Raw genomic sequence first — 26,495 nt, 5'->3', positions numbered from 1 at the left:
TGAGAACTGAGAATGCTAGAGAATATTAACCTTTGATGCAATTATTGATATTTTGCATGAAGTAAAACACGTAGAAATTTTGTCTTTTTGTATTTAAAAAATTGTTGAAAATTTTTGAATTTTATTTCATGTTATGTAATATTATCATTTTTTTTAGTATTATTAAATTTAAATTTAAAAATTTTCGTATAGGGACGCTTTTTTAAATTTGGTCTATAAAATGTTTGGACTAGTCCTGTTGGGATGTGACCAGACAAGGTGGCCGGTTTGAGTTAATTCAATTCCTTGAATCTTGGAGACTGGGTTCGGGGTAATTCTTTCGACCAAGAGGTCGGTTCTTTAGTACCAAGCACGATAAATAACTAAGAGGCCAGGTCCTTGTGATTGTTCTTAACATTCATTTGGGTCAGGATGGACTCAAATGATGTCGGATCTACTCGGTTCTTTAGTACCAAGCACGATAAATAACTAAGAGGTCAGGTCCTTGTGATTGTTCTTAACATTCATTCGGGTCAGGATGGACTCGAATGATGTCGGATCTACTCGGTAAATTGATCGAACGACCTACGAGATTAATACTGAACAGGTATACACTCGAATGAGTGAGGAGTATTCTCTATCAAGTACTTTGGGGAGTCCAACTCTAATGATGCTTAAGGTGGGGTTCGAATTCCTACTCTAACGCCTCCAACTCCAATTGTAACTAGAGGTCAAGTGATCAACCTCTATACTAGCTCTAAGGGCAACTAATATCAACTTTATTTTCATAGGCTTTAAGCTACAAATGACTTAAAATCTCATTATTTTTCTTTCTAGGTCATCTGATCTAATATTAGAGGCACTCAAGGCTTACATGCTTATAAACAACCATCATCAGGTAGCACAGTAAGAAATTGTTGATTGAACATGAATACAAGCTAAGGTTGAACAACACAGTATAACCTATTTACAGCACATGCATTTGAGCAAAAAATGAAAATAGTTGGTAACAGAACTGTTGATGATGCATGCATATAGAAAGGAGTCACAGCTCAGCCCAATAGAGGGTAAAAGAACTCTGGTAAAGCCATAGTAACACTAGTGAAGAATACTATGGAAAGAAAAGATAAACCACAGCTCAGAATTAAAAGAACTCTCATCATCTTCTTCTTCACAAATTACATGTTTTTTGCCATTCGCCATATGTGTAGACTTTTGTCATTGGCTGCACTGGCGATAGCCATGTCGTAGGTTGGGCTCCATGAGAAGTCTGTAATGCTATCCTGGTGGGCAAAGTGAAGAAAGGCAAACTCCGGGGGTCCTCCTTTAGCCTCCTCACTGGTTTGGAAGCGCCCGATCCTGGATGGCAAGAAAGCCAAAAGAGTGAATTACATACAGGTCTGATCTGTTTTCTTCTTGCATCTGTATATATATCTTTGAATTTGGGGACAGTTTTGACAGAGAAATTGCAGGTAAAAAATATGGCGAGGCCAGGGGAAATCAAGTTGGCCACTTCAAGAAATGAACCAGAATCTACACAGACAAAAATTTCCTTCTTTGAGAGTCTCTCTCTCATATTCCCAAATAGAACTTGTGGGCATGAATGCATGATTTCATTTATCTAATGATCATTAACATATAAACAGAAAACCAAACCTGCATTGTAATAATTCAAATTTTACCATTTGCCAGACCATATATCAATGCTATAATTAGGATGTGTAATCAGTAAAGACTGCTGCTAACATTGCAAGAAAAGTAAAAAACTCATATAACAATGCATTCATTTCTTGAATTCTTCACAGATATAGCTATGCACCATGTAACAGTACTGAAGAAATACCTGTTAATATCCCAAACAAGAATATTCCTGCCAGAACTTGAAGCTAAAATATTCTTATGCTTGTGATTCCACTTAACATGGTCAACCTCCCCCCTGTCACAAGGTTCAGAAAAGCCTTCAATACTTGTTTGCATTTACAGAGAGAGAGAGAGAGAGAGAACAATTATGCCCTAACGATTGATAAAGAAAGCAAAGTTTCCTCAAGAAGAAAATGGGAAGTAGAATAGACTCTTACTGCAATGACCATTCCAAGGTATGGAGGAAAGAAGACATCATGCGCAGATCAAACACTATGACTTTCCTATCAGAAGATCCAGTTGCTACAACATATCCATTAATAGGATTAAATGCCAGGGAGTTAACCTGTATTAATAACAAAGAAATAATGTTAGGAAAGTTACATAAATCAACTAATGCACTTCCAAGCCTTTGCCACCAAATGGACTAGTCTGGATCAAATGCTATGCAGATTGTTCAAACTCAGAATCTTCTTTTACCAACTTATCACACAAATACAGATAAATACACGCAAAAAAAAAAAAAAAAAAAAAAAAAGTTTCCCACTGAAAAGCAAAGGAAATATTGTTCTAGGTTTTTAGGCATATGATGGTTTTTGTATATAAAACAAAAACTAAAGATATACTATTGTTTGAACGACCAAGTACCCTAATGTATTCCAGATATAGTACTGATTTCTACAATGTACTCAGTTGAAATACGCTTGTAAAGATCTGAATGAAAGATACCACTCTCTACACACATGTATGACTCCATTTCTGCACTCAAATACTCACCTTAGCATCATGACAAATTACAGATTGATTAAGCTTGATCGCTGGAGTGCGTATATCCCATACACGTAGATATTTATCTTCTCCAACTGAGCCAAATAAGTTCTTATTCTTCATATGCCAAGCTACATCCTCAGCACATCCATGCGGAATCTGTTAGAACATCACCAAAAGAGCTATTTATCAGCATAAAAAACAAAATGAGAAACTTAAATGTTAAGAAGTTGGGGATTACTCACACTGTCTGATGAGGAAACTTCCAACATTCTGTTATCTTAATGATATGTTTATTAAAGTGCATTAATGGAAAATCTCACACAAAATTGTGAAATACATAATGATTATGCAAGTAAAAGTAACTTCATAAAACACATGATGCATAGTAGTTCTTATATAGTAAATTCTGATACATACATCAAATATACGCATAGCCTCAAGTGTCTTATCTGTTGGAGTGGCATTAACATCCCACAAGCAAACTTGACCATCCTCTGAGCCACTTAACAAATGACCCTGATTAAATGGACTCCAGGACAAGGCAAGCCCTTTATCTTTGTGACCAGTTAACCTCAAATCAGGGTTGCAAACACCCTCCTCGGGAGGGTTTGATGGATGTTTGGTACAATCAAAAAGGAAAACCTCAGCACTGCCTGTCCTGGTAGCAATAATACTTGGGTTTTGTGGCATGTAACGAGCCCGGTTAACTACCCCGTCATGATTTATTTGCTGCACTCTTTTTATCTGCAACAGAAATATTTATTGTTACATGGATAGGGTCATTACCTCAAATAGCTATAAATTTTTAAAATAGGCAAGAAAAGATACTAAAGGAAAATGAAGTCTCAAAACAAAACTACTATAAATGTTTACATTTGAAGTTGAAGATAAGTTCAGAGTATATGTTTTCTGAAGTTTCAAAAGAAAACTACTGTAAATGTTTACATTTGAAGTTGAAGATAAATTCAGAGTATATGTTTTCTGAAGTTTCAAAACAAAATTACTATAAATGTTTACATTTGAAGTGGAAGATAAGTTCAGAGTATATGTTTTCTGAAGTTTCAAAACAAAACTACTGTAAATGTTTACATTTGAAGTTGAAGATAAGTTCAGAGTATATGTTTTCTGAAGTTTCAAAACAAAACTACTGTAAATGTTTACATTTGAAGTGGAAGATAAGTTCAGAGTATATATGTTTTCTGAAGTTTCAAAACAAGACTACAGTGTCTTCATGCAAATAAGTACTGATCAATCTTACACTGATTTATGCCAGTGAGAATTGAAGGAAAGGGGAAAATGATCGAGATTGTAAGGACACTGATTTAATTTTGCAGATTTCTTAAAACAACGTATAATCAGATAAAAACAAAACAAAAATAATTGCAATAAAGAACATAAAATTCACAGAAGAATATAATTCACTATGTTTTCTGAAGTTTCAAAATAAACCTACAGTGAGAATTGAAGGAAACGGGAAAATGAGATTGTAAGAACTCTGATTTATGCAAATAAGACTTGATCAATCTCAACACATTTTGCAGCTTTCTTAATACAACATAATCAGGTCAAAACAAAACAAAAGGAATTGCAATAGAAATCACAGAAGAATTCACCATGTACCTTCCCCATCTCATAAGAGGATTTGATTTTTTTTTTACCATTCCAATTGTCGCGATGCAGCTTAACCTGAACGATCGAAAGGCTGTTCTGTTCATTCCCTACCGCGCGAGTTCCGACGATCAGTTTCTGCACAGTATAAGGCTTCCCCTTCGGCTTCTTCTCGTCGGGGAGCCATTCCACGGTGGGCGTCGGCAAGTCCAGGTGGTGAGTGAGGTACATATCGTATAGAGTTTGCATAAACTCGTCCGCCGAGAGGTCCACCAAGGCTGATTCGCTCGTGGATGCTCCCGAACTGGATCTCATCGCGTTTGATCCTCAACGATTTGTGTTCTTCAGCGATGATGGAGAAATCAGAAATGGCTATCTAGGGAGTTTGTGTTCCGTTTAAAGCTTTTCAACAGAACTTTTGGAGGGAAATCGCAACTGCTTCGGTCGTTATATAGGGAATCTTTTCCACACAAAACATGGAGTTATTTTTTGTTTTCGCTATATATATAGGCAATACTAACCTTCAACCAATTAGTTTTTGTATTGAGTGATTCGGACTACTACAGAGTTTACACGAATGTTGTGTCTCTCATTTCTACTCAACTCTATACTGTATGAGGTATGTAACTGCAGAGTTTACACAAAAGTTGTGTCTCTCATTTCTACTCAACTCTATACCGTATGAGGTATGTAATGTGAACCGTGAGCGGACTAGTAACCTTATATATCCACTAGCTATGATCTGGTTGTACATTTGTTGGTCTCCTAAACCCTAACTAGACTCCTAATCATAACGGTAGTCGAGTTATTAGGTTATTAGTGTTGCACCATATATCAAATACTAAATATTATTCTAACTTATCCTAACTTATCCTAATCCTAATACGTTACAATCCTAATCTTATAATAATGATAAATAAAAAAACGTTACATACTATAATTTCTCTATGTGCTCTATGTCTAAAGAGTTCGATCCTGTGATTTTCCCTCAAGGATGACTTACATACTATAATTTCTCTATGTGCTCTATGTCTAAAGAGTTCGATCCTGTGACTTTTCCTCAAGAATAATCAGATGTTAACTGAGCACAAAGTATTTTGCAATTAGACTTCTACCTTTGCCTCAAACTTTCCGTTAGCAGCTACATTAATAATATTCGGTCATCATCATTTATGAAGCAACGAACAACTTCTCAAATTCACACGATTAACTCTTAATCTTAAATTTATAATTCCATAAATTTCCTCCTCAAATTCACACGATTAACTCTTAATCTTAAATTTATAATTCCATAAATTTCTAAATATTATATGAAGCCATTCAAAATAAATAAATAAATAAATAAAATTATATGAAGCATTAGCTTACATATGATATCACGGTCAAATTCAAAACCTTAAATTGCTAATTCCATAAATTCCTAAATATTATATGAAGCATTAGCTTACCTATGATATTTTCATCACTGTAACTCCGTAAGCACAAAACATGCAAGGTGCAAATGTTGACTTTACTCTCTCAAAAAAAAAAAAAAAAAAAAAAAAAAAAAAGACACCCTAACTTGGAGCTCTTTAGCGTTATAGTACACCTATACGAGAATATTAATTGTATTTTCATGAAATATATTTAAAAATTAATAATTAATTAATACATAAAAAGTAGAGTTAATTCCATTTTTGGTACTAGATTATAGGTGACAATGCACTGTTAGTCTTTTTTTTTTTTAATCAAAACATCTCATTTTGATCATAGTATTATTGTGACATGACCAATTTTAGTCGTCTATCAACAAAATCGTTGAAATTTCGTCAAATTAAAGGCATTTTGATCTTTTTAATACAAAGTGCGTTAACCAATTATATTTTTTATGTTTATGTTTATTTAAAAAAAATCATAAGTGAAGAGCGAAATGTCCTTGTATTCAACGAAATTTTAACGATTTTTTTTAGTAAAGGAACAAAATTGGTCATGTCACAATAATACTAGGACTAAAAAGAAATATTTTGATCGAAAAATGACTAAAAGTGAACTATCACTTATAAATCTAGGACCAAAAAATGGAATTAACTCTAAATACGTGTAATATATCTTTCTAGGTTATCTTTACACTCAACATTTGTAACGTAACATAAAGATAATATCGACTACATTAAGAAAATGACTTAATTTATTGTGTCCTGTCATATCTAATTTTTTTTAAAAAAAAATCTCTGTAACACTATGGAAGTTTTGTTTCGAATCGAGTAATATTATAAACGTCAAAATTGTTATTCTTGAATTATTATCATAAATCTTTCAAATAAAATTAAGTAATTCGAAAAGAAAAAAAAAACATAAATAGTACTGATAATAATGTTATATTTGTCACAATCTAGAGTAACTTTATGGTCTATTGACATGTAATAATGTTTTAATGACTCATACTAGAATCAACGATATTAATACAAGATTTAATAAAATAACATTTTTGATTCATCAATATAATTGATAAAATGTTTTATTTATGGAAATGCATTTAACATAAATGAATATTAAATAGAAATCCATAGATAGGGTCAAAATGATGTGGTAAATACACAAAATCACGTTTAAATACACATGAAGGGACATTGGCATGTTAGTCATGTCCAGCACACACCGACCGAGAATGGAGCTGTCTCAGTTGGTCCACAAGTGGTGATTACTCGCTTTATTTTTATAAAAAAAAAAAATTATTACCATGTAATAATGTTTTAACGACTCATAATAGAATCAACGAAATTAATACAAGATTTAATAAAATAACATTTTTGCTTCATCAAAATAATTGATAAAATGTTTCGTTCATGGAAATGCATTTAACATAAATGAATATAATATTTGAATAGAAATTCATAGACGGGACCAAAATGATGTGGTAAATACGTCAAATCACGTTTAAATGCACAAGTCGGGGATCCCGGCATGTTAGTCACGCGTCCTGCACGAACCGACTTAGAATGGAGCAGTCACAGTTGGTCAACAAGTGCTTATTACTCGTTTTATTTTTAAAATTTTTTTATTAACATGTATCAACGAAATTAATACAAGATTTAATAAAATAACATTTTTGCTTCATCAAAATAATTGATAAAATGTTTCATTTATGGAAATGCATTTAACATAAATGAATATTTGAATTGAAAATAGACGACGCTAAAATGATGTGGTAAATAGACCAAATTACGTGTAAATACACATACCGGGACCCCGGTATGTTAATCAAAAAGATGCCTCAAGAATAGTCACAAAGATATTAACTGAGCACAAAGTATTTTGTAATTAGACTTCTACATTTGCCTCAAACTTTCCGTTAGCATTTCCATTAATGACCTTCGGTCATCATCATTTATGAAGCAACAACTCCTCAAATTCACACGATTAAATTCTTAACCTTAAATTTCTAATTGCATAAATTCCTAAATATTATATGAAGCATTAGCTTACATATGATATCACGGTCAAATTCTTAACCTATAAATTACTAATTCCATAAATTCCTAAATATTATATGAAGCATTAGCTTACCTATGATATTTTCATCACCGTAATTCCGTAAGCACAAAACATGCACGCTGCAAATGTTGACTTTACTCTCAAAAAAAAAAAAAAAAAAAAAAAAAAAAAAAAAAAAAGAGACACCCTAACTTGGAGCTCTTTAGCGTAACTAGTAATTCACTCACGCGATGCACAGGAAAAAATTATGTTATTATAAATATAAATAAAAAAATAATAAAATAAAAATATTTTAAATTATTTAATATAATAATATTTTTGAGCTTCCATTGGTCAAGTATTTATTATTTTTATAGAATACAAAATTACAATTAAAATTAAAATTAAAATTAAAATTTTGTATGGTTAATATAATCTCTAATTATATACATATTAAAATAAACTTATAGAGAGAATTTACATAATTACATTGATTTATTCTTAATTGTATTTCATCTATATTATAATTTTCACAATACGAATAATAACTAAGATAATTACATTTAGAAAGCAAATTTTAAATTTTGTATGAGTAAATTTAAACTCTAATTGAACAATTTTTTTTATATGATTAATTATATAATATATTCTTTATGCACATGTCATTCCATAAACCCAAATGTCATTCTATAAGCCCAAGACCACTTTTTTGTGGAGATAATTTAAATATATTTTTTTTCTTTTAAAAGTCCTAAGAAATCCAGAAAAACATTAAAGACCAATACGATATATATATATTTATATATATTTAACTTTTTTATTTATGGCTCAAATGATTTTTTTTTTTTTTAATATTCTGAAGTCCAATAATTGACCCACGACCCGCAGCATTTGCTTTCTTCATCCCTTCTCGCTTCTGCCATTTCTTTGAAGCATTTGAGAGGGAGAAAAATTATATGTATGTAGAGGCTTGCATTAATTGCATTGTTTCAGATATCGAATAGGCTTTCATCGAAAATTTAATTAATATTGTAATCCCAAGAAGCGCCATAAATAACAAAAGCATATCAAATAGACTTTAATTGTAAAGCCATAGATTTAATTAATGTTGCATCATTTCATATTTTCTATTAATCCGGAATCGGAATCCTTAATCATAATATCATAACATTTAATAACTCCATTAATTCAATAAATGTAATCCTTTGTTATGGGCAAGAAAAAAATAACTATTTTATTTTTCAAATGTTGTGCTTTTTTTTTAATAGTAAAGGATGTTGTGGCTATTTTATATTAATAAGGATAAGGACAATAATTATAACAATAATTACTCACCAAAATAATAATTGTAACATTAACTACTTCCCAAACCATATAGCTTTATTATAGTTAAGATAGTACACATATACGAGAATATTAATTGTATTTTCATGAAATATATTTAAAAATTAATAATTAATTAATACATAAAAAGTAGAGTTAATTTCATTTTTGGTCATAGATTTATAGGTGACAGTCCACTGTTAGTCTTTTTTATCAAAACATCTCATTTTAGTTTTAGTATTATTGTGACATGACCAATTTTGGTCATCTATCAACAAAATCGTTGAAATTTCGTCAAATTGAAGGCATTTCGATCTTTTTAATACAAAGTGCGTTGACCCATTTTATTTTTTTAAAAAAAAATCATAATTAAGAGCGAAATATCATTGTATTTAACGAAATTTCAACGATTTTTTTTAATACAAGACCAAAATTGGTCAGGTCACAATAATACTAGGACCAAGAAAAGGATGTTTTGATAAATAAAAAAGAAAAAAAAAAAAAAAAAAGACTAACAGTGAACTACCACCTATAAATATAGGACCAAAATTTGAATTAACTCTAAATACGTGTAATATATCTTTCAAGGTTATCTTTACACTCAACATTTGTAACCTAATATAAAGATAATATCAACTACATTTAGAAAATGACTTAATTTATCATGTCCAGTCATATCTATTTAAAAAAATTTAAAAAAAAAAAAAAAAAACAAAATTCTCTGTAACACTATGGAAGTTTTGTTTCGAATCGAGTAAACGTTAAAATTGTTATTCTTGAATTATTATCATGAATCTTTCAAATAAAATTACGTTATTCGAAAAGAAAAAAAAAACATAAATAGTACTGCTAACAATGTTATATTTGTCACAATCTAGAGTATTCAAATTAGCCAATAATTTTGTGGTTTAGTGACATTGAATGACTTTTTCAAATGAAAAGTTCTGAATTTGAGTCTTAATAGGGATTGAGAAAGTATATATGAATAGATACAATAATGTTTTATTACTCGCTTTATTTTAAAAAAAAAATTATTAACATGTAATAATGTTTTAACGACTCTAAAATAGAATCAACGAAATTAATACAAAATTTAATAAAATAACATTTTTGCTTCATCAATATAATTGATAAAATGTTTCATTCATTGAAATGCATTTAACATAAATGAATATTTGAATAGAAATCCATAGACAGGGCAAAAATGATGTGGTAAATACACCAAATCACGTTTAAATACACATGCAGGGACCTTGGCAAGTTAGACACGCGTCCTGCACGCACCGACCTAGAATGGAGCGGTCTCAGTTGGTCCACAAGTGTTGATTACTCGCTTTATTTTTAAAATATTTTTATTAACATATAATAATGTTTTAACGACTCATAATAGAATCAACGAAATTAATATAAGATTTAATAAAATAACATTTTTGCTTCATCAAAATAATTGATAAAATGTTTCATTTATGGAAATGCATTTAACATAAATGAATATAATATTTGAATAGAAATTCATAGACGGGACCAAAATGATGTGTTAAATACGCCAAATTACGTTTAAATGCACAAGTCGGGATCCCGGCATGTTAGTCACACGTCCTGCACGCACTGACCTAGAATGGAGCGGTCACAGTTGGTCCACAAGTGCTGATTACTCGTTTTATTTTTAAAATGTTTTTGTTAACATGTATCAACGAAATTAATACAAGATTTAATAAAATAACATTTTTGCTTCATCAAAATAATTGATAAAATCTTTCATTTATGGAAATGCATTTAACATAAATGAATATTTGAATTGAAAATAGACAACACTAAAATGATGTGGTAAATACACCAAATTACGTGTAAATACACATGTCGGACCCCGGTATGTTAGTCACAGAGATGCCTCAAGAATAGTCACAGAAATGTCAACTGAGCACAAAGTGTTTTGCAATTGGACTTCTACCTTTGCCTCAAACTTTCAATTAGCAGCTCCATTAATGATCTTCGGTCGTCATCATTTATGAAGCAGCAACTCCTCAGGTTCACACGATCAAATTCTTAACCCTAAATTTCTAATTCCATAAATTCCTAACTATTATATGAAGCATTAGGGCATCCCCAATAAGGGAATTTTGCATAAGTTTAAATAAAATTTTGTCAACATGGAATGATATTAATGAGAAGAGAGAGTGTTGGAATATGGACTACATCTGAGAAGCGAGCAGATTGGAGAAGAAGAAGATTGTATATTGAAGTTAACTGCATAGCTTTACATGTTGGTTTATATACACAAGGTGAATGTATGGACAGGTTACAAACGAAAGAAGGAAGGATATGGAATGACAATATGGAATGACAATAATCTCCCTATACTAAGCTTTTCTGCTTCTTTATTTTCATCCTCCAACAGAGAGAGTTTGGGTGTGCCTTGCAAGTTTGGGAATTTTGCAGACAAAATGGGACCATGTCTTTTATTGCCTTCCGTCTTTATTCGCGTGAAGGCTACATATGGTGCACAGCAGGCGCACGCGCCCAACTTAATAACCGTCTTTTTTTTTTTTTTAATCAGCATTTTCTTTTCACTTTTCTACCATTTTCTCTTCCCTAATCACACTTACAAAAATTCATCAAAATTTCTACTATTGAGGATGCCCCTAGCTTACATATGATATTTTCATTACCGTATCTCCGTAAGCACAAAACATGCAAACTGCAAATGTTGACTCTCCTTAAAAAAAAAAAAAAAAACTCTAACTTGGAGCTCTTTAGCGTAATAGTGCACCTATACGAGAATATTAATTGTATTTTCATGAAATATATTTAAAAGTAATAATTAATTAATACATAAAAAGTACGTGTAATATATCTTTCAAGGTTATCTTTACACTCAACACTTGTAACGTAACATAATGACAATATCGACTACATAAAAAAATGACTTAATTTATTGTGTCATGTCATATCTATTTTTTTTTTAAAAAAAAAAAAATCCCTGTAACACTATGAAAGTTTTGATTCAAATCGAGTAATACTATAAATGTCAAAATTGTTATTCTTGAATTATTATCATAAATCATTCAAATAAAATTACGTTATTTGAAAAGAAAAAAAAAGTACTGATAATAATGTTATATTTGTCACAATCTAGAGTATTCAAACTAACAAATATTATTGTGGTGTAGTGACATGAAGTGATTCTTCCAAATAGTAAACATAGATTCGAGCCTTAGTAGGTGGTTGAGAAAGTATATATAAATAGATCGATACAATAATGTTTTATTATTCGCTCTATTTTTTTAAAAAAATTATTAACATGAAATAATGTTTTAATGACTCATAATAGAATCAACGACATTAATACAAGATTTAATAAAATAACATTTTTGTTTCATTAAAATAATTGATAAAATGTTTTATTTATAGAAATGCATTTAACATAAATGAATATTAGGATATAAATTCATAGAGGGGTCAAAATGAATAAATGATGTAGTAAATACACCAAATAATGTTTAAATACACATGCTGAGATCCCGGCACGCGTCTTGCACGCACCGACCTCGAATGGAGCGGTCTCATTGGTCTAAGTGCTGATTACTTGCTCTATTTTTTAAAAATTTTATTAACATGTAATAATGCTTTAATGACTCATAATAGAATCAACGAAATTAATACAAGATTTAATAAAATAACATTTTTACTTCATCAAAATAATTGATAAAATGTTCCATTGATGGAAATGCATTTAACATTAATGAATATTTGAATAGAAATTCATAGAAGGCGCCAAAATGATGTGATAATACACCAAATTACGAGTAAATACACATGTCAGGACCTCGGTATGTTACTACGCGTCCCGCATGCACCGACCTCGAATGGAACGGTCTTAGTTGGTCCGATCCACAAGTGTTGAGATTTCTGCATTATTGGGATTGACGGGGCGAGGTGGTCGGTTTGGGTTAATTCCTTGAATCGTGGAGGCTATGGGTTTGGGGGTAGTTCATTCGACTATGCGAGGTCGGTTCTTGAGTACTAAGCACGATAAATAATTTAGAAGTCCTTGTGATTGTTCTTGACGTTCATTTGGGTCAGTGCAGACTCAAATAATGTTGGATCTACTAGGTAAATTAACTGAACGACCAACGAGTTTAATATCGAGCAGGTAAGCCAGGTATAGGCTCATATGAGTGAGGGAATATTTTCTATCAAGTACTCTGGTGGTTTGGTGGATCCATGATATTTTTAATGAATTTTTGGTTTTTTTTTAAAAAAAAAAAAATCTAAATCCCTATTTAATGATCGAAGATTTTTGTTTTTTTTTGTTTTTGTTTTTGTTTTTTTTTTTTTAAGGCTACGTTGTCCCTTCCCTTGACGTTACAATCACAAAGGAAACAACCATTAAAATGAACCAGCGTGGTGATTGTTTTTATTACTAAATAATATATATATATATATATATATATATATATATATATATATATATATATTTATTTATTTATTTATTTATTTATTTATTTATTTATTTATTTAAAAAGTTGTATAATTTTACAATAAATTAAAAAAGAAAGTGTAAATTTTCAAAATAAATAATGTACGATAAAATCTATGAAAGTATCATGACGTCTAATGTTGCAGAAAGCGCTAGGCGCTAATCAAGCGTTCGTGGGTGCCTAGCGCCTAGGCGGTCAAGTAATTCAAGTATATAGTTTTCATTATCCCCACTAAGGGTTGTGAGTTGTTAGACATTTATAATCTCACAAATTAGTGAACTACATATGTTAGATGGTTAATTAGATACATGGATGGAAGAATACGGAAGTTGAACAACCGATTAAGCAAAAAAAAAAACAAAAAAAAAAACCACTCAACTGAGTTGAGCAATGATTCGGCCGAGTTGGGCGCCAACTTGGTGCCTAGTCAACCGACTAAAAGTTGAGCCTCGGCCTAGGAATGTCTAGCGCCTAGACGGCCGTCTAGACCAATTTTGACAACACTGAACCACACGTTAACTTATAATTGGTACCACGTCAATAATAGCGTGTTAAATATATATACTCCTAATAATAATAAAACCTAATTACACTATTCTTTCCAATTTAGGGGACACTTCCATTATATTTGTGAAAATAGGATAAATGCATTTGAATAAAAATTCCTTTTTTGGAAGGTCTTATAAAGGAAAATGAATAAACTCAAAAATATGTTTTTTTTCATAACATTATGATTTGGTGGATCTATGATATTTTTCATGAATTATTGATTTTAAAATCTAAAGACCTATTTAATGATTGAAGATTAGTTTTTTATATATTCAACATTTGTAACATTGAGATAACATTGATTGCTTTAATTTTTATTTTTTATTGAAAATTTGTTGTGATCTACCTCAATATTTACATCAACTTTTTATTGGAAGCTAGTGTTTTACCTAAGATTATATTATAATGAATTTGAATACCAAATTATAAAGAATGAAAATATGTTTTTTTTTACTAATGGATTTTGAGAATAGTATAAAATCATATATTACAAATTCTAGAACTACCTTATATACAACCTTTAGGGAGAAGAATAAGAACTTGTTGATTGAACATGAATAGAAGGCTGAACAACACAACCTATTTATGTGCAAATGCGGCATTTGAGCAAAGAAAATAGTTGGTAACTGTTAGACAAATGCATGCATAGGGAGTCAAAAGAAGAATGTCTCAGCCCAATCCATAGTAACATATATACACCAGAAAAACAATATAATATTTTGGGAAGCAAATTAAAGGTAAACCGTAGCTAGCACAGATAGATGAGAAAAATACCAAAGTTTGAAGAAGAATTGAAGGAAGCTATGGGGGATAGATCCATTTGCTGTGGAGACTTAATTGGAATGGAATGGAATGGCAAATCAACTCATCTTCTCAACCTTCATAAAAGTGTTCTTTCATCTCCCATATATGTAGGTTCCTGTCATCACTTACACTGGCTACAGTCCATTCGCAGCTTGGGTTCCATGAGAAGTCTGTAATATTATCCAAGTGGCCACCGTGAAGAAAGAGCAACTCCGGGGGTCCTTCTTCAGCGTCCTCACTGGTTTGTGCACGCCCAATCCTGAATGGCACCCAAAAAGAGTGAATTACATACAGGTCTGATCTGTATATCTATCTTTGAATTTGGGGACAGTTTTGACAGAGAAATTGCAGGTAAAAAATATGGCCAGGCCAGGGGAAATCAAGTTGGCCACTTCAGGAAATGATCCAAAATCTACCCACCCAAAATTTCCTTCTTTGACAGTCTCTCTCTCTCTCTCTCTCTCTCTCTCTCTCTCTCTCTCTCATATTCCCAAATAGAACTTGTGGGCATGAATGCATGATTTCATTTATCTAATGAACATTAACATATGCCAATCAACTATGAAGTGGCTCTCCCAAATAGAAGGTCATGGTTTCAACCCCGGTGGGGGCGGTATTGACTCTTTTTGTGCTTTAGTAGGTTGAGAAAATAGCTATAAATAGATACTACATTATAACAGAGTCTATAGTACTCAAAAAAAATGAACATTAACATATAAACAGAAAACCAAACCTGCATTGTAATAATTCAAAATTTACCCTCTTTTCAATGCTATAATGTGCAATTAGTAAAGACTGCTGTTAACATTACAAGAAAAGTTGTAAAAAAAAAAAAAAAAAAAAAAAGTAGTGCAGCAATGCATTCAGTTCTTGAATTCTCCACAGATATAGCTATGCACCATGTAACAGTAGTGAAGAAATACCTGTTAAGATCCCAAACAACAAGCTTCCTGCCAGCACAACTTGAAGCCAAAATATTTGCATTCTTGTGATTCCACCTAACATGGGCAACCTCCTCCCTGTCACAAGGTTCAGAAAAGCCTTTAATACTTGTTTGCATTTACAGAGAGAAAGAGAAAACCATTTATAAACAATTACGTACTGCGCTTGCCATTTCAAGGTATGGAGATTGAGGTCAGCAGAAAACTTGCGCAGATCAAACAATATGACTTTCCTATCAGAAGATCCAGTTGCTACAACCCATCCACAAATAGGATTAAATGCCAGGGAGTTAACCTGTATTAATAACAAAGAAATAATGTTAGGAAAGTAACATAAATCAACTAATATAGTCACAAAGAATAGAACAATAAAAGTTACAGAACATAGGCTTGCGCTTCCAAACCTGTGCAACCAAATGGACTATGCAGATGGTTCAAACTCAGAATCTTCTTTTACCTACTTATCACACGAATACAGATAAATACACACAGAAAATATATGTTTTCCACTCATCAACCACAAGTTTTTAGTTTGACCCGACTCGACAAGTCTACTAAAAATATACTATAGTACGAGTGAACAAACAAGTTCCCTAATGTACTCCAAATATAGTACTTCTACAATGTACTCAGTTGAAACAGACTGCACACAAATGCATATGCTTGTAAAGATCTCAATGAAAGATACCATCCTCTACACATATGTGTGACTCCATTTCTGTACTCAAGTACTCACCTTAGCATTATGAGCACCACCATAGTTAAGCCCCATAAATGGAGTGCGTATATCCCATATACGTAAACGTTTATCTTCTCCAACTGAACCAAATAAATTCTTATCCTCTGTGTGCCAAGCTACATCCTCAACACTTCCATGCTGATCAATCTATTAGAACATCATCAAAAGAGCTATTTATCAGCATAAAAAACAATATGAGAAACTTAACTGTTATGAATTTGGGGATTACTCACACTGTCTGATGAGGGAACTTCCAACATTATGTTATCTTAATGATTGTAATTAAAGTGCATTAATGGAAAATCTCTCTCAATGATTATGCAAGTAAAAGGAACTTCTTGTGGGGAAGGATGTAGGATTGAGCCCTGATAGTCGCACTGTGGGAGTCCACCATCTTGTGGGGGTGGCTCTTTGTTGGCACCATCCTAATGGGCCACTGACTCACGGTGATTTACCCCTCCACAATCATGGCGAGCCTGAGTGTGGGCCCTTTGTGCGAGAGATTTCGACTTTTGTGGGCAAGTTAAAGTAACTTCATAAAACACATGATGCATAGTAGTTCTTATATAGTTAATTCCGATACATACATCAAATATACGCATAACCTCAAGTGTCTTATCCTTTGGAGTGGCATTAACATCCCACAAGCAAATTTGACCATCCTCTGAGCCACTTAACAAATGACCCTGCTGAAATGGACTCCAGGACAAGGCATGCCCTTTACCTTTGTGACCAGTTAACCTCAAATCAGGGTTGCAAACACCCTTCCTGGGAGGATTTGATGGATGTTTGGTACAATCAAAAATGAAAACCTCAGTACTGTCTGTCTTGGTAGCAATAATACTTGGGTTTTGTGGCATGTAACGAGCCCGGTTAACTACCCCATCATGATTTATTTGCTGCACTCTTTTTAACTGCAACAGAAATATTTATTGTTCCATGGATAGGGTCATTACCTGAAATAGCTATAAATTTGTAAAATAGGCAAGAAAAGATACTAAAGGAAAATGAAGTCTCAAAACAAAACTACTATAAATGTTTACATTTGAAGTTGAAGATAATTAAGTACAGAGTATATGTTTTCTGAAGTTTCAAAACAAAACTACAGAAGAAATTTGTATCTCATACAGATTGGCCTTACACTGATTTATGCCAGTGAGAATTGAAGGAAAGGGGAAAAATGGAAAATGATCGAGATTGTAAGGACACTGATTCAATTATGCAAATAAGATTTGATCAATCTCAACATATTTTGCAGCTTTCTTAGAACAACATAATCAGATCAAAACAAAAGAAAAACAATTGCAATAAAGAACATAAAAATCACAGAAGAATACAATTCACTATGTACCTTCCCATTCCCAACAGAAGATCTAGGTTCGCCTTCGTCATCGTAGTTAGGCAGCTTAACCTGAAACAGCAAAAGCCTGTTCTGCTCATTCCCTGCCGCGCGAGTTCCGAGGATCAGTTTCTGGACTCTATAAAGCTCCCCCTCCGGAATCTCCACGCCGGGGAGCCATTCGACGGTGAGCGACGGCGACTTCAGGTTGTGACCGTAGATAAAATCGTACAGAATTGGAATGTTGCACTTCCAGTACTCGTGCGCCTCGAGTAATTCGCTCCTGGTTGGCCGCGAACCGGAACTCATCGCGTTTGATCTTCAACGATTTGCAGGTTGCAGAATTCTTCAGCGATGATGGAGAAATCGGAAATGGCTTTCGCGGGAGTTTATTGTGTTCTGTTTAAAGCTTTTCGAGAGAACTTTTTTGGAGGGAAATTGCAACTGCTCCCCGGTCGTTATATAGGTAATATTTTGCAGAGAAAATTCAATTTTGATCACACGACTAAGGTTTTGTTAATTTCAACACCTAACTTTTAAAAGTATCAATTTAGTATTTTGAGTATGTAATTTTTATCAATTTTTATCATTCCGGTCAAATTTGACCGGAAAAATTTAATCTAACATTTAGTTTTAAATCTGAGGGGCAAAATCGTCTTTTCCATCCTTTCTCCTAATTAAGCTGTTGACCCAGTTCAGTGACAAAGACTCCTATTGTTTGAAGAAGCTTTCCTTAACATTGCGTCGTGCGTTAACAACTGCGGCGTTACCGGAAACCCTGCCACCAACAATCTCTGCCAGAAATGCTTCAACGCCGTCTCCACCTCCGTTTCCGCCTCAACGGCGACAATTCCTCATAAATTCTCCGACAAATCTCCTAGATCTATCATTCGGAGGTCATCGTCGGAAACAACGCGAGAGGATTGGAGGTTAGTAGGCGATGATGAAGCCAAGGTCGATAGTTCGCCAGTTCCGCCTAGGAGAGGTGTGAGCCGGTGTTCTGGTTGCCGGAGAAAGGTAGGATTGACCGGATTCTGATGCTGTTGCGACGAGCTTTTCTGCGACGAACATCGGTACTCTAACCGACACGACTGCAGCTACGACTACAAAACTGCTCGCCGAGAGGCGATCGCCGGAGAGAATCCAGTCGTGAAGGCCGTTAAGATCATCAAACTTTAAACTGGAAAAATAACAAACACCAATCTTTGCAAAACATGAGGAGGTTGTTGTTATTCGAATGAATTATCTCGCTCAACGAAGGAGTCTTTGTTGCTGAACCGGGTCAACAACTTAATTCGATCAACTTAATTAGGAGAAAGGATAAAAAAGACGATTTTGCCCCTCAGATTTAAAACTAAATGTTGGATTAATTTTTTCCGGCCAAATTTGGCCGGAGTGACTTAAATTAACAAAATTTACATACTCAAGGTACTAAATTGACACTTTTAAAAGTTAGGTATTAAAATTACCAAAGCCCCTATAGTCGTGTGACCAAAATTAAAATTTTCTCTATTTTGCACGTAAAAAGTATTTATTTTGTAATAATAATGCACCGATATTGCATGCACTGTGCACGAAACATACACGCCGCTAATGTTAACTTTTACTCAGCAAAAGGTCTAACTCAGAACTCATTAGTGTGATGATGCACCCATACGAGAATATTTTTTATGTTTTCTTTCATGAAAATTAAGGGTGTGATGATAAAACAATATTATAACAACTAAAAATTTATTTTGATTCTTTAATTTTACAATATAACACGATCATGCATGAGCTCTTCTGATCTACAAGTCCATTGATATGATTCAACCACAGGTGAATTCAACAAATCAGCAACAATGCAAACGGAAAATCCAAACAATATAACACGATATTATAACACCTAAAGCAATTGTCTTGAAAGGAATCATGCATAGATTTCCGGCCATTGGTTCACAAATCCAACACAATATTATAACAACTAAAACATGCATTCCTTCCCCTAAAAAATATAAAAAATAAAAATAAAAAAACATACATTCCTTTAAAAGGAATCACCAGCGCTTACAGCAGCCTTGGTAAGAAGTTCCCCATCAATTTCATCTTGGGTTTGCACTTCACCATTAGTAACACTTTCGCCATCAATTTCATCTTGTATTTCATCAATTTCTTCAGCCACATTGACATTTTGTTCTTCTACTTTTACAGGGGGTGGTCGGATGACAACAGGTCGACTAGGAGGTGGTCGGATGACAATAGGTCGGCTAGGAGGTGGTCCGATAACAACAGGTTGGCTATTGGCAAGGGGTGGTCCGGTAACAAGAAGTGGGTTAGGGTTATTTAAATGTTGCCAATTCTCACCATTGTAGTAGCTAGGAAAATAACTATTATAACAAAATTCACTGGTAGGCACTGGGAGACAAAATACACTGGTAGGCACTGGGATATAATAAGGAACATAGTTTACCGAGTACGGGTTACCATAAGGGTAGTTAGTAGTAGTAGGGAAAATTGGGAAAGTCATGTTACCACCACAAGTTAGGGGGAGGGAATTCGTCATACCATTATTGAGGCCAACTTTTGGCTTAACCTCTGCAACCTTGACCTCCACCATCTTATTCTTCATATGCTGAAAACGGTTTCTCAGTGCAGTTTTCGCAGCTTCCTCGGATTCAAAGGTGACAAACCCAAACCCCCTCGGACGTCTAATCTCGGCATGTTCCACAGTACCAAATTTCTCAAAATGTTGCTTCAATTCCTCGTCTGTGGCGTCTGGCGGTACACCCCCTACAAAAATCTTATTAACACGAGTCTCCAACACAACTTCTCTCGAACCCTTGGGTTTAGCCACCTTCACTTCCACCTACGACAACATTATATTGTAGAAACTACAAATTATTAACCAAATATTTTTAACGTTATAAATAATAAAAACATAAAACAAACCAATTGAGCTAGAGATAGCATTATATTATTAGGGTTTTTAAAATTAGGGTTTCTAAAAATTAGGGTTTTTTTTTAACCCTAGAGAAAAAATTATGCGAATTAAAGCGAGATAAAATAAATCTAACGCATAATTTAAGACCTAAATCAATCACATATTAGGAATATAATCTCAGACGCTCAAACACAACTTTTACAATTCAATAATATTCAATCTATATCTAGCATTAAAAATTAAAATACATTGTATGGAGCTTAGCAAGGTTGGCGAAGGTATTCAGAGACTAGGATGTGGGGTGCTGGAATGGAAGATTATTCCACCTTTTTTTGTCACAAAAAATATGTGTATATGAATTGATTGCACTTCAAGTATAGCAACAATCTAATGATAAACTAAAGACAAAAAAATAAAAATAAAAAATCCTATCAAGTTAAATTGTGAAAAAATTAAATCAGAAAACGCAAATAATAATAACCTTTTTTTCCGAGGATGACATGGATATCACTCAAGGCATGTTCAACAATAGAGTTGTCTGCGAACACGATAAAACCAAAACCTCTGTCAAACCAGTGATTCGGTCTCTAATGGTCTCGGAGCTTCTGATCTCTCCATATTTACTAAAGTAATCCCTTAGGGTTTGTTCGTTAGTGTAGTGTGACAGTCCTCCTACAAAAAGCTTAATTTGCTGCTCCATCAGAGAAAACAAAGAGAAAAATCGACGACGAGAGACGACGAGAATTACGTAAGTTTTCTTTTTTTCTGAATTCCATCAGAGAAAACAAATATATATATTCTTTTTTTTTAGAATAATAACAACCATTTAATTAAGCATCAGAAGCAAGAACATCAAGAAGGGAAGCAGGGGGAACAGTCCACCACTCCCTACGATCGGCTATGATCAAGGCCTCCCTTGGGCAGCCCTGTTCGCAGATCGTTTCGTAAATACAAAGCTAATGTCGACTAGACTACTAACAAGGTTTCTAATATCCTGCAAAATAAGATCAATATATATTCTTTTTTAGATACACCCTAACTTATTAATAGTAGAATACGGAGTATATATTATTGTCATTTGATTTGTATTGATTAAATTAAAAATCATATCGTAAAACTAATAATTAAGTAATACATAGAAGAGAAATACGTAGTATGTCTCACATGGTCATACTTACACTCAACATGTGTGACGTAGTATGTCTCACATGGTCATACTTACACTCAACATGTGTGACGTAAAGACAACATCGACTACATAAAGTAATTGATGTAATTTGTCTTGTCAAGTCGTATTTGGATCGAGAAATATTATAATGGAAATGTTATATTTTTCGTCTATAAATTATAGGGAAAGTAACATTTTTTGTATCTCAATTATTTGTTAAATGAATTTTTTTTGCATTGTAGAATATATAGCATGGTCATATTCGTAAAAATAAATCTTCATAACACTATTTTACATTGGGTAATATTATAAAGAAAAAATACATTTTTATCTTTTAATTTATATGAAATTAACACTTTTTGCACTTCAATTATATTTTTACTACTACATACTTTTTATATCTCAATTATCAGCAGAGTGATTTTTTTCTATTAGGAATAGTTTTTTTTTTTTTAAAATGCAATTTCACAAACAAATTAAGATAAAAAGATGAAAAGTATCATCTTTCCTATAATTCAAAGTATTGTTGAATTATCATCACTAATTAATCAGGTAAAATTAAGTAATTTGAGAAAAAAATTAATGAAACTAGTACTAATTAACTTGTGATAATATCATTCGATACAACTATACGCTAACTAATAAAAGAGCTAATTAAGTAATTAACTCATATAATAGAATCAATGCCAACCAACATGGTTGGCGTGGTGGTTCAGCACCTTGTCCCTTAAACATGAGGTTGGGGGTTTGATCCCCACCCATGTGAATGGAGCAAACCATTTGGCCAGTCCCCTACCACTTAGTGTGCTGACCGTAGGGACGGAGAATTAGTCTTCTGCCTTTCGGCTGGAGGGATACCTTTGGACAACAAAAAAAAAAAGAATCAATGTAAAACACTAAGACAACATTAATTAATTAATTAATCGATTCAATTTTTAGAAAATTAGAGGTAATACATCTCAATATTTACATCATTATTTTTATTTTGCAATTTTGATATATTCCTCCCAAAAGGTTTAATCTTCTCCCAAAAGGCCCCTTCACACCTGACCCAACAAAACATTTAGAAAGATGTAAATCACGAAAATTCAATGGCTCAATATTTACGTGTATGCTTCGTGCACAATGCGTGTAATATCATTGCACATAAGAGAACTGTCCACTCTGAATATATATTCTATCTCATCATATCATATCATATATATATATATATCAAAAATAAAAAATAAAATAAAAAAGTTAAAAAAAATTAAATAAACCACAAAAATTCTGGAATTTGTGTGATTAAAACATACATGCAATTAGGCATTATTTGCTAATAAACAAGAAGTTTCCGATAATTCAATTTTGTGTAAGCAAAATTACACTTAATTCATTAACACAATTAATTATCATTATTACAATTGTAATTTTTTTGCAACCACATGTATTTACTTTTTAGTATTAACCATTTTCAAATCCTATTAAAAAATACTTCAATCTGTCTCATTTTATTATGTCTAATTCAATCAACGAGACTTGATTGAAGTTACTTTTAATTTAATTTTTTACAATACTAACTTCAGTATTAGCACCAATGACCTTGTGATCCAGTGACACAAAGTAACTCCCAAATAACAATCATGAGTTCAATCCCCAATAAAAGCAATATTGACTTTGTATTTCAATAAGTTGAGAAATTAATTATGAACATTATAACAAAGTTAATAGTCATAAAAAAAGTCCAGTATTAGTATACAAACAAATAAAGAAAATATAAACAAATAAGTTAACATTCAATCAAATAGCATTACTCATAATTTAAGGTCATAAAAGGAAAACAAGTCATTGTATGAAGCTAACATGAGAAAGGAATAAAGGTGAACATTCCCCTCCCTCGAAATGATTCAGCAGAGCCAAAGCTCTCTTAATATATGCCTCAACCCTGAACCGGATGGAGTATGAACTACTCACTCCAGTTACACAAGAGGCAAAAGATACCAGTTCTTAGTCAGCAGAGTGAAAAGGGGAACAAAAATAAACACAAGACTGTAAATTAATATCTTGGGTATAGATTAAAACAACAAATCCTCCGTTTTAAGGTAATCGTTCAAAGGCAAGCAACAAAACAAAATTTCAAGTCTCGAAAACGATGGATAATGATAAGGAATATAGTAATGCAGGCAAAGCATACTTAGGCCTTGAGGCGGCCGAAGAACTTCTGCTTCTCCTGTGTGGTCTGGAAGCGACCGTGTCCAAACTTTGAGGAAGTGTCGATGAACTTGAGCTTAATCTCTTCAAGAGCAACACGAGAGGTCTGGTTAAGCAAAGACTGGCGGAGGGTCACGACTCTTTTCTTGGGGCCAACACACCCGCCCTTGATCAAGAGGTAATCATCCTTCACCACACCATAGTGGGGGAATCCACCCATAGGAGTAATGTCCTTCTCGGTCCTGGTATCATAAAATATTTAAATAAGTTTTCAAACCTAAAACAGTGGGCAATATCTGTAATATGAACATATGAATAAGTGAATTGTATTGTAGTATAATAACCTGTCAAACTCAGTTAAAGCTGTATGATTTTCTTGTCCTACTTTGCCAAGCTTATAGATCTTCTTGTTCAACTCAGTACGGTGGTGGTAACCATTCTGACCAGCACGGGCAACTGTGAAGGAAACTCTAGCAGGATGCCAGGCACCAATACAAGCAACCTTACGAAGCCCTCTGTGGGTTTTACGGGGAAGACGTGTGACACCCCAACGTGTCACAACACCTTCATAACCCTTACCCTTAGTGACACCAATAATATCAATCATCTCATCCTTCTGGAAAACAGCGTCAATTGGCACCTGCTTCTCAAAGAAACCATATGCAAAGTCAACTTTCTGTGCTATTGTCCCACCATTAACCTGGATTTCCATCACATGAGCCTTCTTCTGCTTCAACCCCTTCATCTTCCTTATCTGCATCACAATGAAGGGAATTGGATAAATTATTCATCTAAACAATGGTAAAACTCTATAAATTAAACGATTTATAAAGGTATGAACAGTTGGCAGATTGACCGACTATTATAACACCATCCTCTATTTCTAATATAAAACACTGTGTACCTGGGTGTGAGCCAGCACACGGATAACACAGGAATATTTCTTCAACTTCTCTAGCTGAGACTGGATATCCTTCTTTCCTTCTTCAGATTCGTATTTCTTTGAATACTTGCTAAATGCCTTCTTCTTGGACTTGCACCAGTTCTTGTAAAACCTCCTTCTCAACTCCTCATTCAGATGTTGAGCCCAAACAGTGTTCAGGCATCGAAGACCACGTGGTGTTTTCACATAGCCAACAACTCCAACAATTACCATCGGAGGTGTTTCAACAATGGTCACAGCCTCACAAGTCTCTTTCTTGTGAAGTTCTATGGCAAACAAGTAAAAACACTATTAGAACTCCACCACCACAAGCATTATAATCATAAAATAAAAAGAAAAATCCCAAAAATAGTAAAAGCTAAAAACAATAGAAAACTATTAACCATAAACATTCATGGTCATATACATGATTAAACAAAAGAATCAACAACCTAATGGAAGACAAATCTAAAACTTACTCGATCCTGGTTTCTCAACTTCTCTGACAATGTGAGTCATGCCAGCCTTGTAACCCAAGAATGCAGTCAGCCTGCAAGGCTTGCTCGAGTCATCCTTAGGAAATGCCTTCACTGAAGAACAAGATTAAACACAAGGATTACTAAAGCACTGAATTTACAGTTCAAACATGCACACGTGAAGATCCGGCATTATGGGAAAGTGTTAACAATCACACAACAACAATAGCTATATTTTATTTTATTTTTCACAGAAAAATGCAGGCACACAGAAGAGTTTAAGCTTAATGTGACTACAAAATAAATTCCTTCAAACTGAGAGTACTCATTCACACATAGCTAACAGATGAAAGCACTTCTCTTATGTTCCCAACATCCTATTTTGCCAATTCACCAATTGGTAATAATTATATGCCAAACAATTCTTAAACATCTAATCACAATCTAGTTACTGAATTAATGCAAAATACAACAATAATAAAGTAAATTCAAAGAACTTTATGAACACAAAACCAAAATATGAATCCATACCCTTTCCCCTCTGTCGGGAAGCACGCTTCCTGGGAAGAAATCCAAGAGACCCATGCCTTGGGTGCTCAAACTTCCTGTGAGACATCTCTCTCCTGCTGCTTCAAACTCTGCAATCTAAATCCAAATCCAAAACAAGAACAAAACCATTAAAAAGAAAGAAACTTCATCAACCATGAACAAATCGGAGCTGAGCTAAATCACTGAGCTAGTAGTGTAACCTATGATAAATCACTACAATTATGAAGCATACAAACTCAACAAGCGAATGCAGGCATCGAAAGAAATGGATTTTCTATTAACATTATATTAAACAGATATAAACATGCAGAGAAGAAGGAGAGAGACAGAGAGTAGACCTTAGCGGTACGGCCACCTTCTGGGGAGCTCTGAGCTTCAACCCTCGCAGTAAACCCTACTTAAAATGAAGCATATATATGCCAT

At 33.2% G+C, this 26,495-nt stretch overlaps 3 protein-coding genes and 1 pseudogene across 5 annotated transcripts; 1 reads left to right on the top strand and 3 right to left on the bottom strand.

Annotated features, from left to right (window-relative positions):
• Positions 1–1,019: 1,019 nt before the first annotated feature.
• LOC109167225 (WD-40 repeat-containing protein MSI1-like) lies at positions 1,020–18,250 on the bottom strand. The gene is made up of 6 exons (XM_019316215.1): positions 17,860–18,250; positions 17,096–17,422; positions 16,506–16,655; positions 15,931–16,064; positions 15,752–15,847; positions 1,020–1,338 (listed from the first exon to the last, which is right to left on the bottom strand). Exons 1-6 carry the CDS (start codon positions 18,154–18,156, stop codon positions 1,158–1,160), a joined length of 1,185 nt encoding a protein of 394 aa, XP_019171760.1. The 5' UTR covers positions 18,157–18,250; the 3' UTR covers positions 1,020–1,157.
• On the top strand, positions 18,205–18,885 carry LOC109165776 (zinc finger A20 and AN1 domain-containing stress-associated protein 5-like). Its single transcript, XM_019314707.1, has 2 exons — positions 18,205–18,313; positions 18,572–18,885. Exons 1-2 carry the CDS (start codon positions 18,205–18,207, stop codon positions 18,883–18,885), a joined length of 423 nt encoding a protein of 140 aa, XP_019170252.1.
• Positions 18,886–19,873: 988 nt separating this feature from the next.
• Positions 19,874–21,467, bottom strand: LOC109165770 (annotated as a pseudogene).
• Positions 21,468–23,952: 2,485 nt separating this feature from the next.
• LOC109169114 (60S ribosomal protein L3-like) lies at positions 23,953–26,495 on the bottom strand. Of its 3 annotated transcripts, none has more exons than XM_019317990.1 (6): positions 26,411–26,495; positions 26,055–26,161; positions 25,527–25,637; positions 25,030–25,334; positions 24,470–24,879; positions 23,953–24,367 (listed from the first exon to the last, which is right to left on the bottom strand). In XM_019317990.1, the coding sequence occupies exons 2-6, from the start codon at positions 26,137–26,139 to the stop codon at positions 24,109–24,111; spliced, it is 1,170 nt and encodes a 389-aa protein (XP_019173535.1). In that variant the 5' UTR covers positions 26,140–26,161; positions 26,411–26,495; the 3' UTR covers positions 23,953–24,108. The 3 variants fall into 3 exon arrangements, with proteins under 3 accessions (XP_019173535.1, XP_019173547.1, XP_019173540.1); XM_019318002.1 differs by having other exon boundaries at positions 26,055–26,168; positions 26,411–26,493; XM_019317995.1 differs by having other exon boundaries at positions 26,055–26,174; positions 26,411–26,457.

The sequence above is a fragment of the Ipomoea nil genome, unplaced genomic scaffold, assembly GCF_001879475.1.
Source record: "Ipomoea nil cultivar Tokyo-kokei standard unplaced genomic scaffold, Asagao_1.1 scaffold0317, whole genome shotgun sequence".
Classification (NCBI taxonomy): domain Eukaryota; kingdom Viridiplantae; phylum Streptophyta; class Magnoliopsida; order Solanales; family Convolvulaceae; genus Ipomoea; species Ipomoea nil.
This window is presented reverse-complemented; position numbering and strand designations above follow the sequence as displayed.

Coding starts and splice junctions, on each gene's coding strand:
- LOC109167225 (XM_019316215.1), bottom strand. CDS start 18,156: ATGAGTTCCGGTTCGCGGCCAACCAGGAGCGAATTACTCGAGGCGCAC. Junction 17,423..17,859: donor CTTCTGTTGGGAATGGGAAG/GTACATAGTGAA, acceptor TTTCTGTTGCAG/TTAAAAAGAGTGCAGCAAAT. Junction 1,339..15,751: donor GTTGTTTGGGATCTTAACAG/GTATTTCTTCAC, acceptor CTTGCCATCCAG/GATCGGGCGCTTCCAAACCA.
- LOC109169114 (XM_019317990.1), bottom strand. CDS start 26,139: ATGTCTCACAGGAAGTTTGAGCACCCAAGGCATGGGTCTCTTGGATTT. Junction 25,638..26,054: donor TTCCCGACAGAGGGGAAAGG/GTATGGATTCAT, acceptor CTTGTTCTTCAG/TGAAGGCATTTCCTAAGGAT. Junction 24,880..25,029: donor GTGTGCTGGCTCACACCCAG/GTACACAGTGTT, acceptor ATTGTGATGCAG/ATAAGGAAGATGAAGGGGTT.
- LOC109165776 (XM_019314707.1), top strand. CDS start 18,205: ATGGAGAAATCGGAAATGGCTTTCGCGGGAGTTTATTGTGTTCTGTTT. Junction 18,314..18,571: donor GCTCCCCGGTCGTTATATAG/GTAATATTTTGC, acceptor TATTGTTTGAAG/AAGCTTTCCTTAACATTGCG.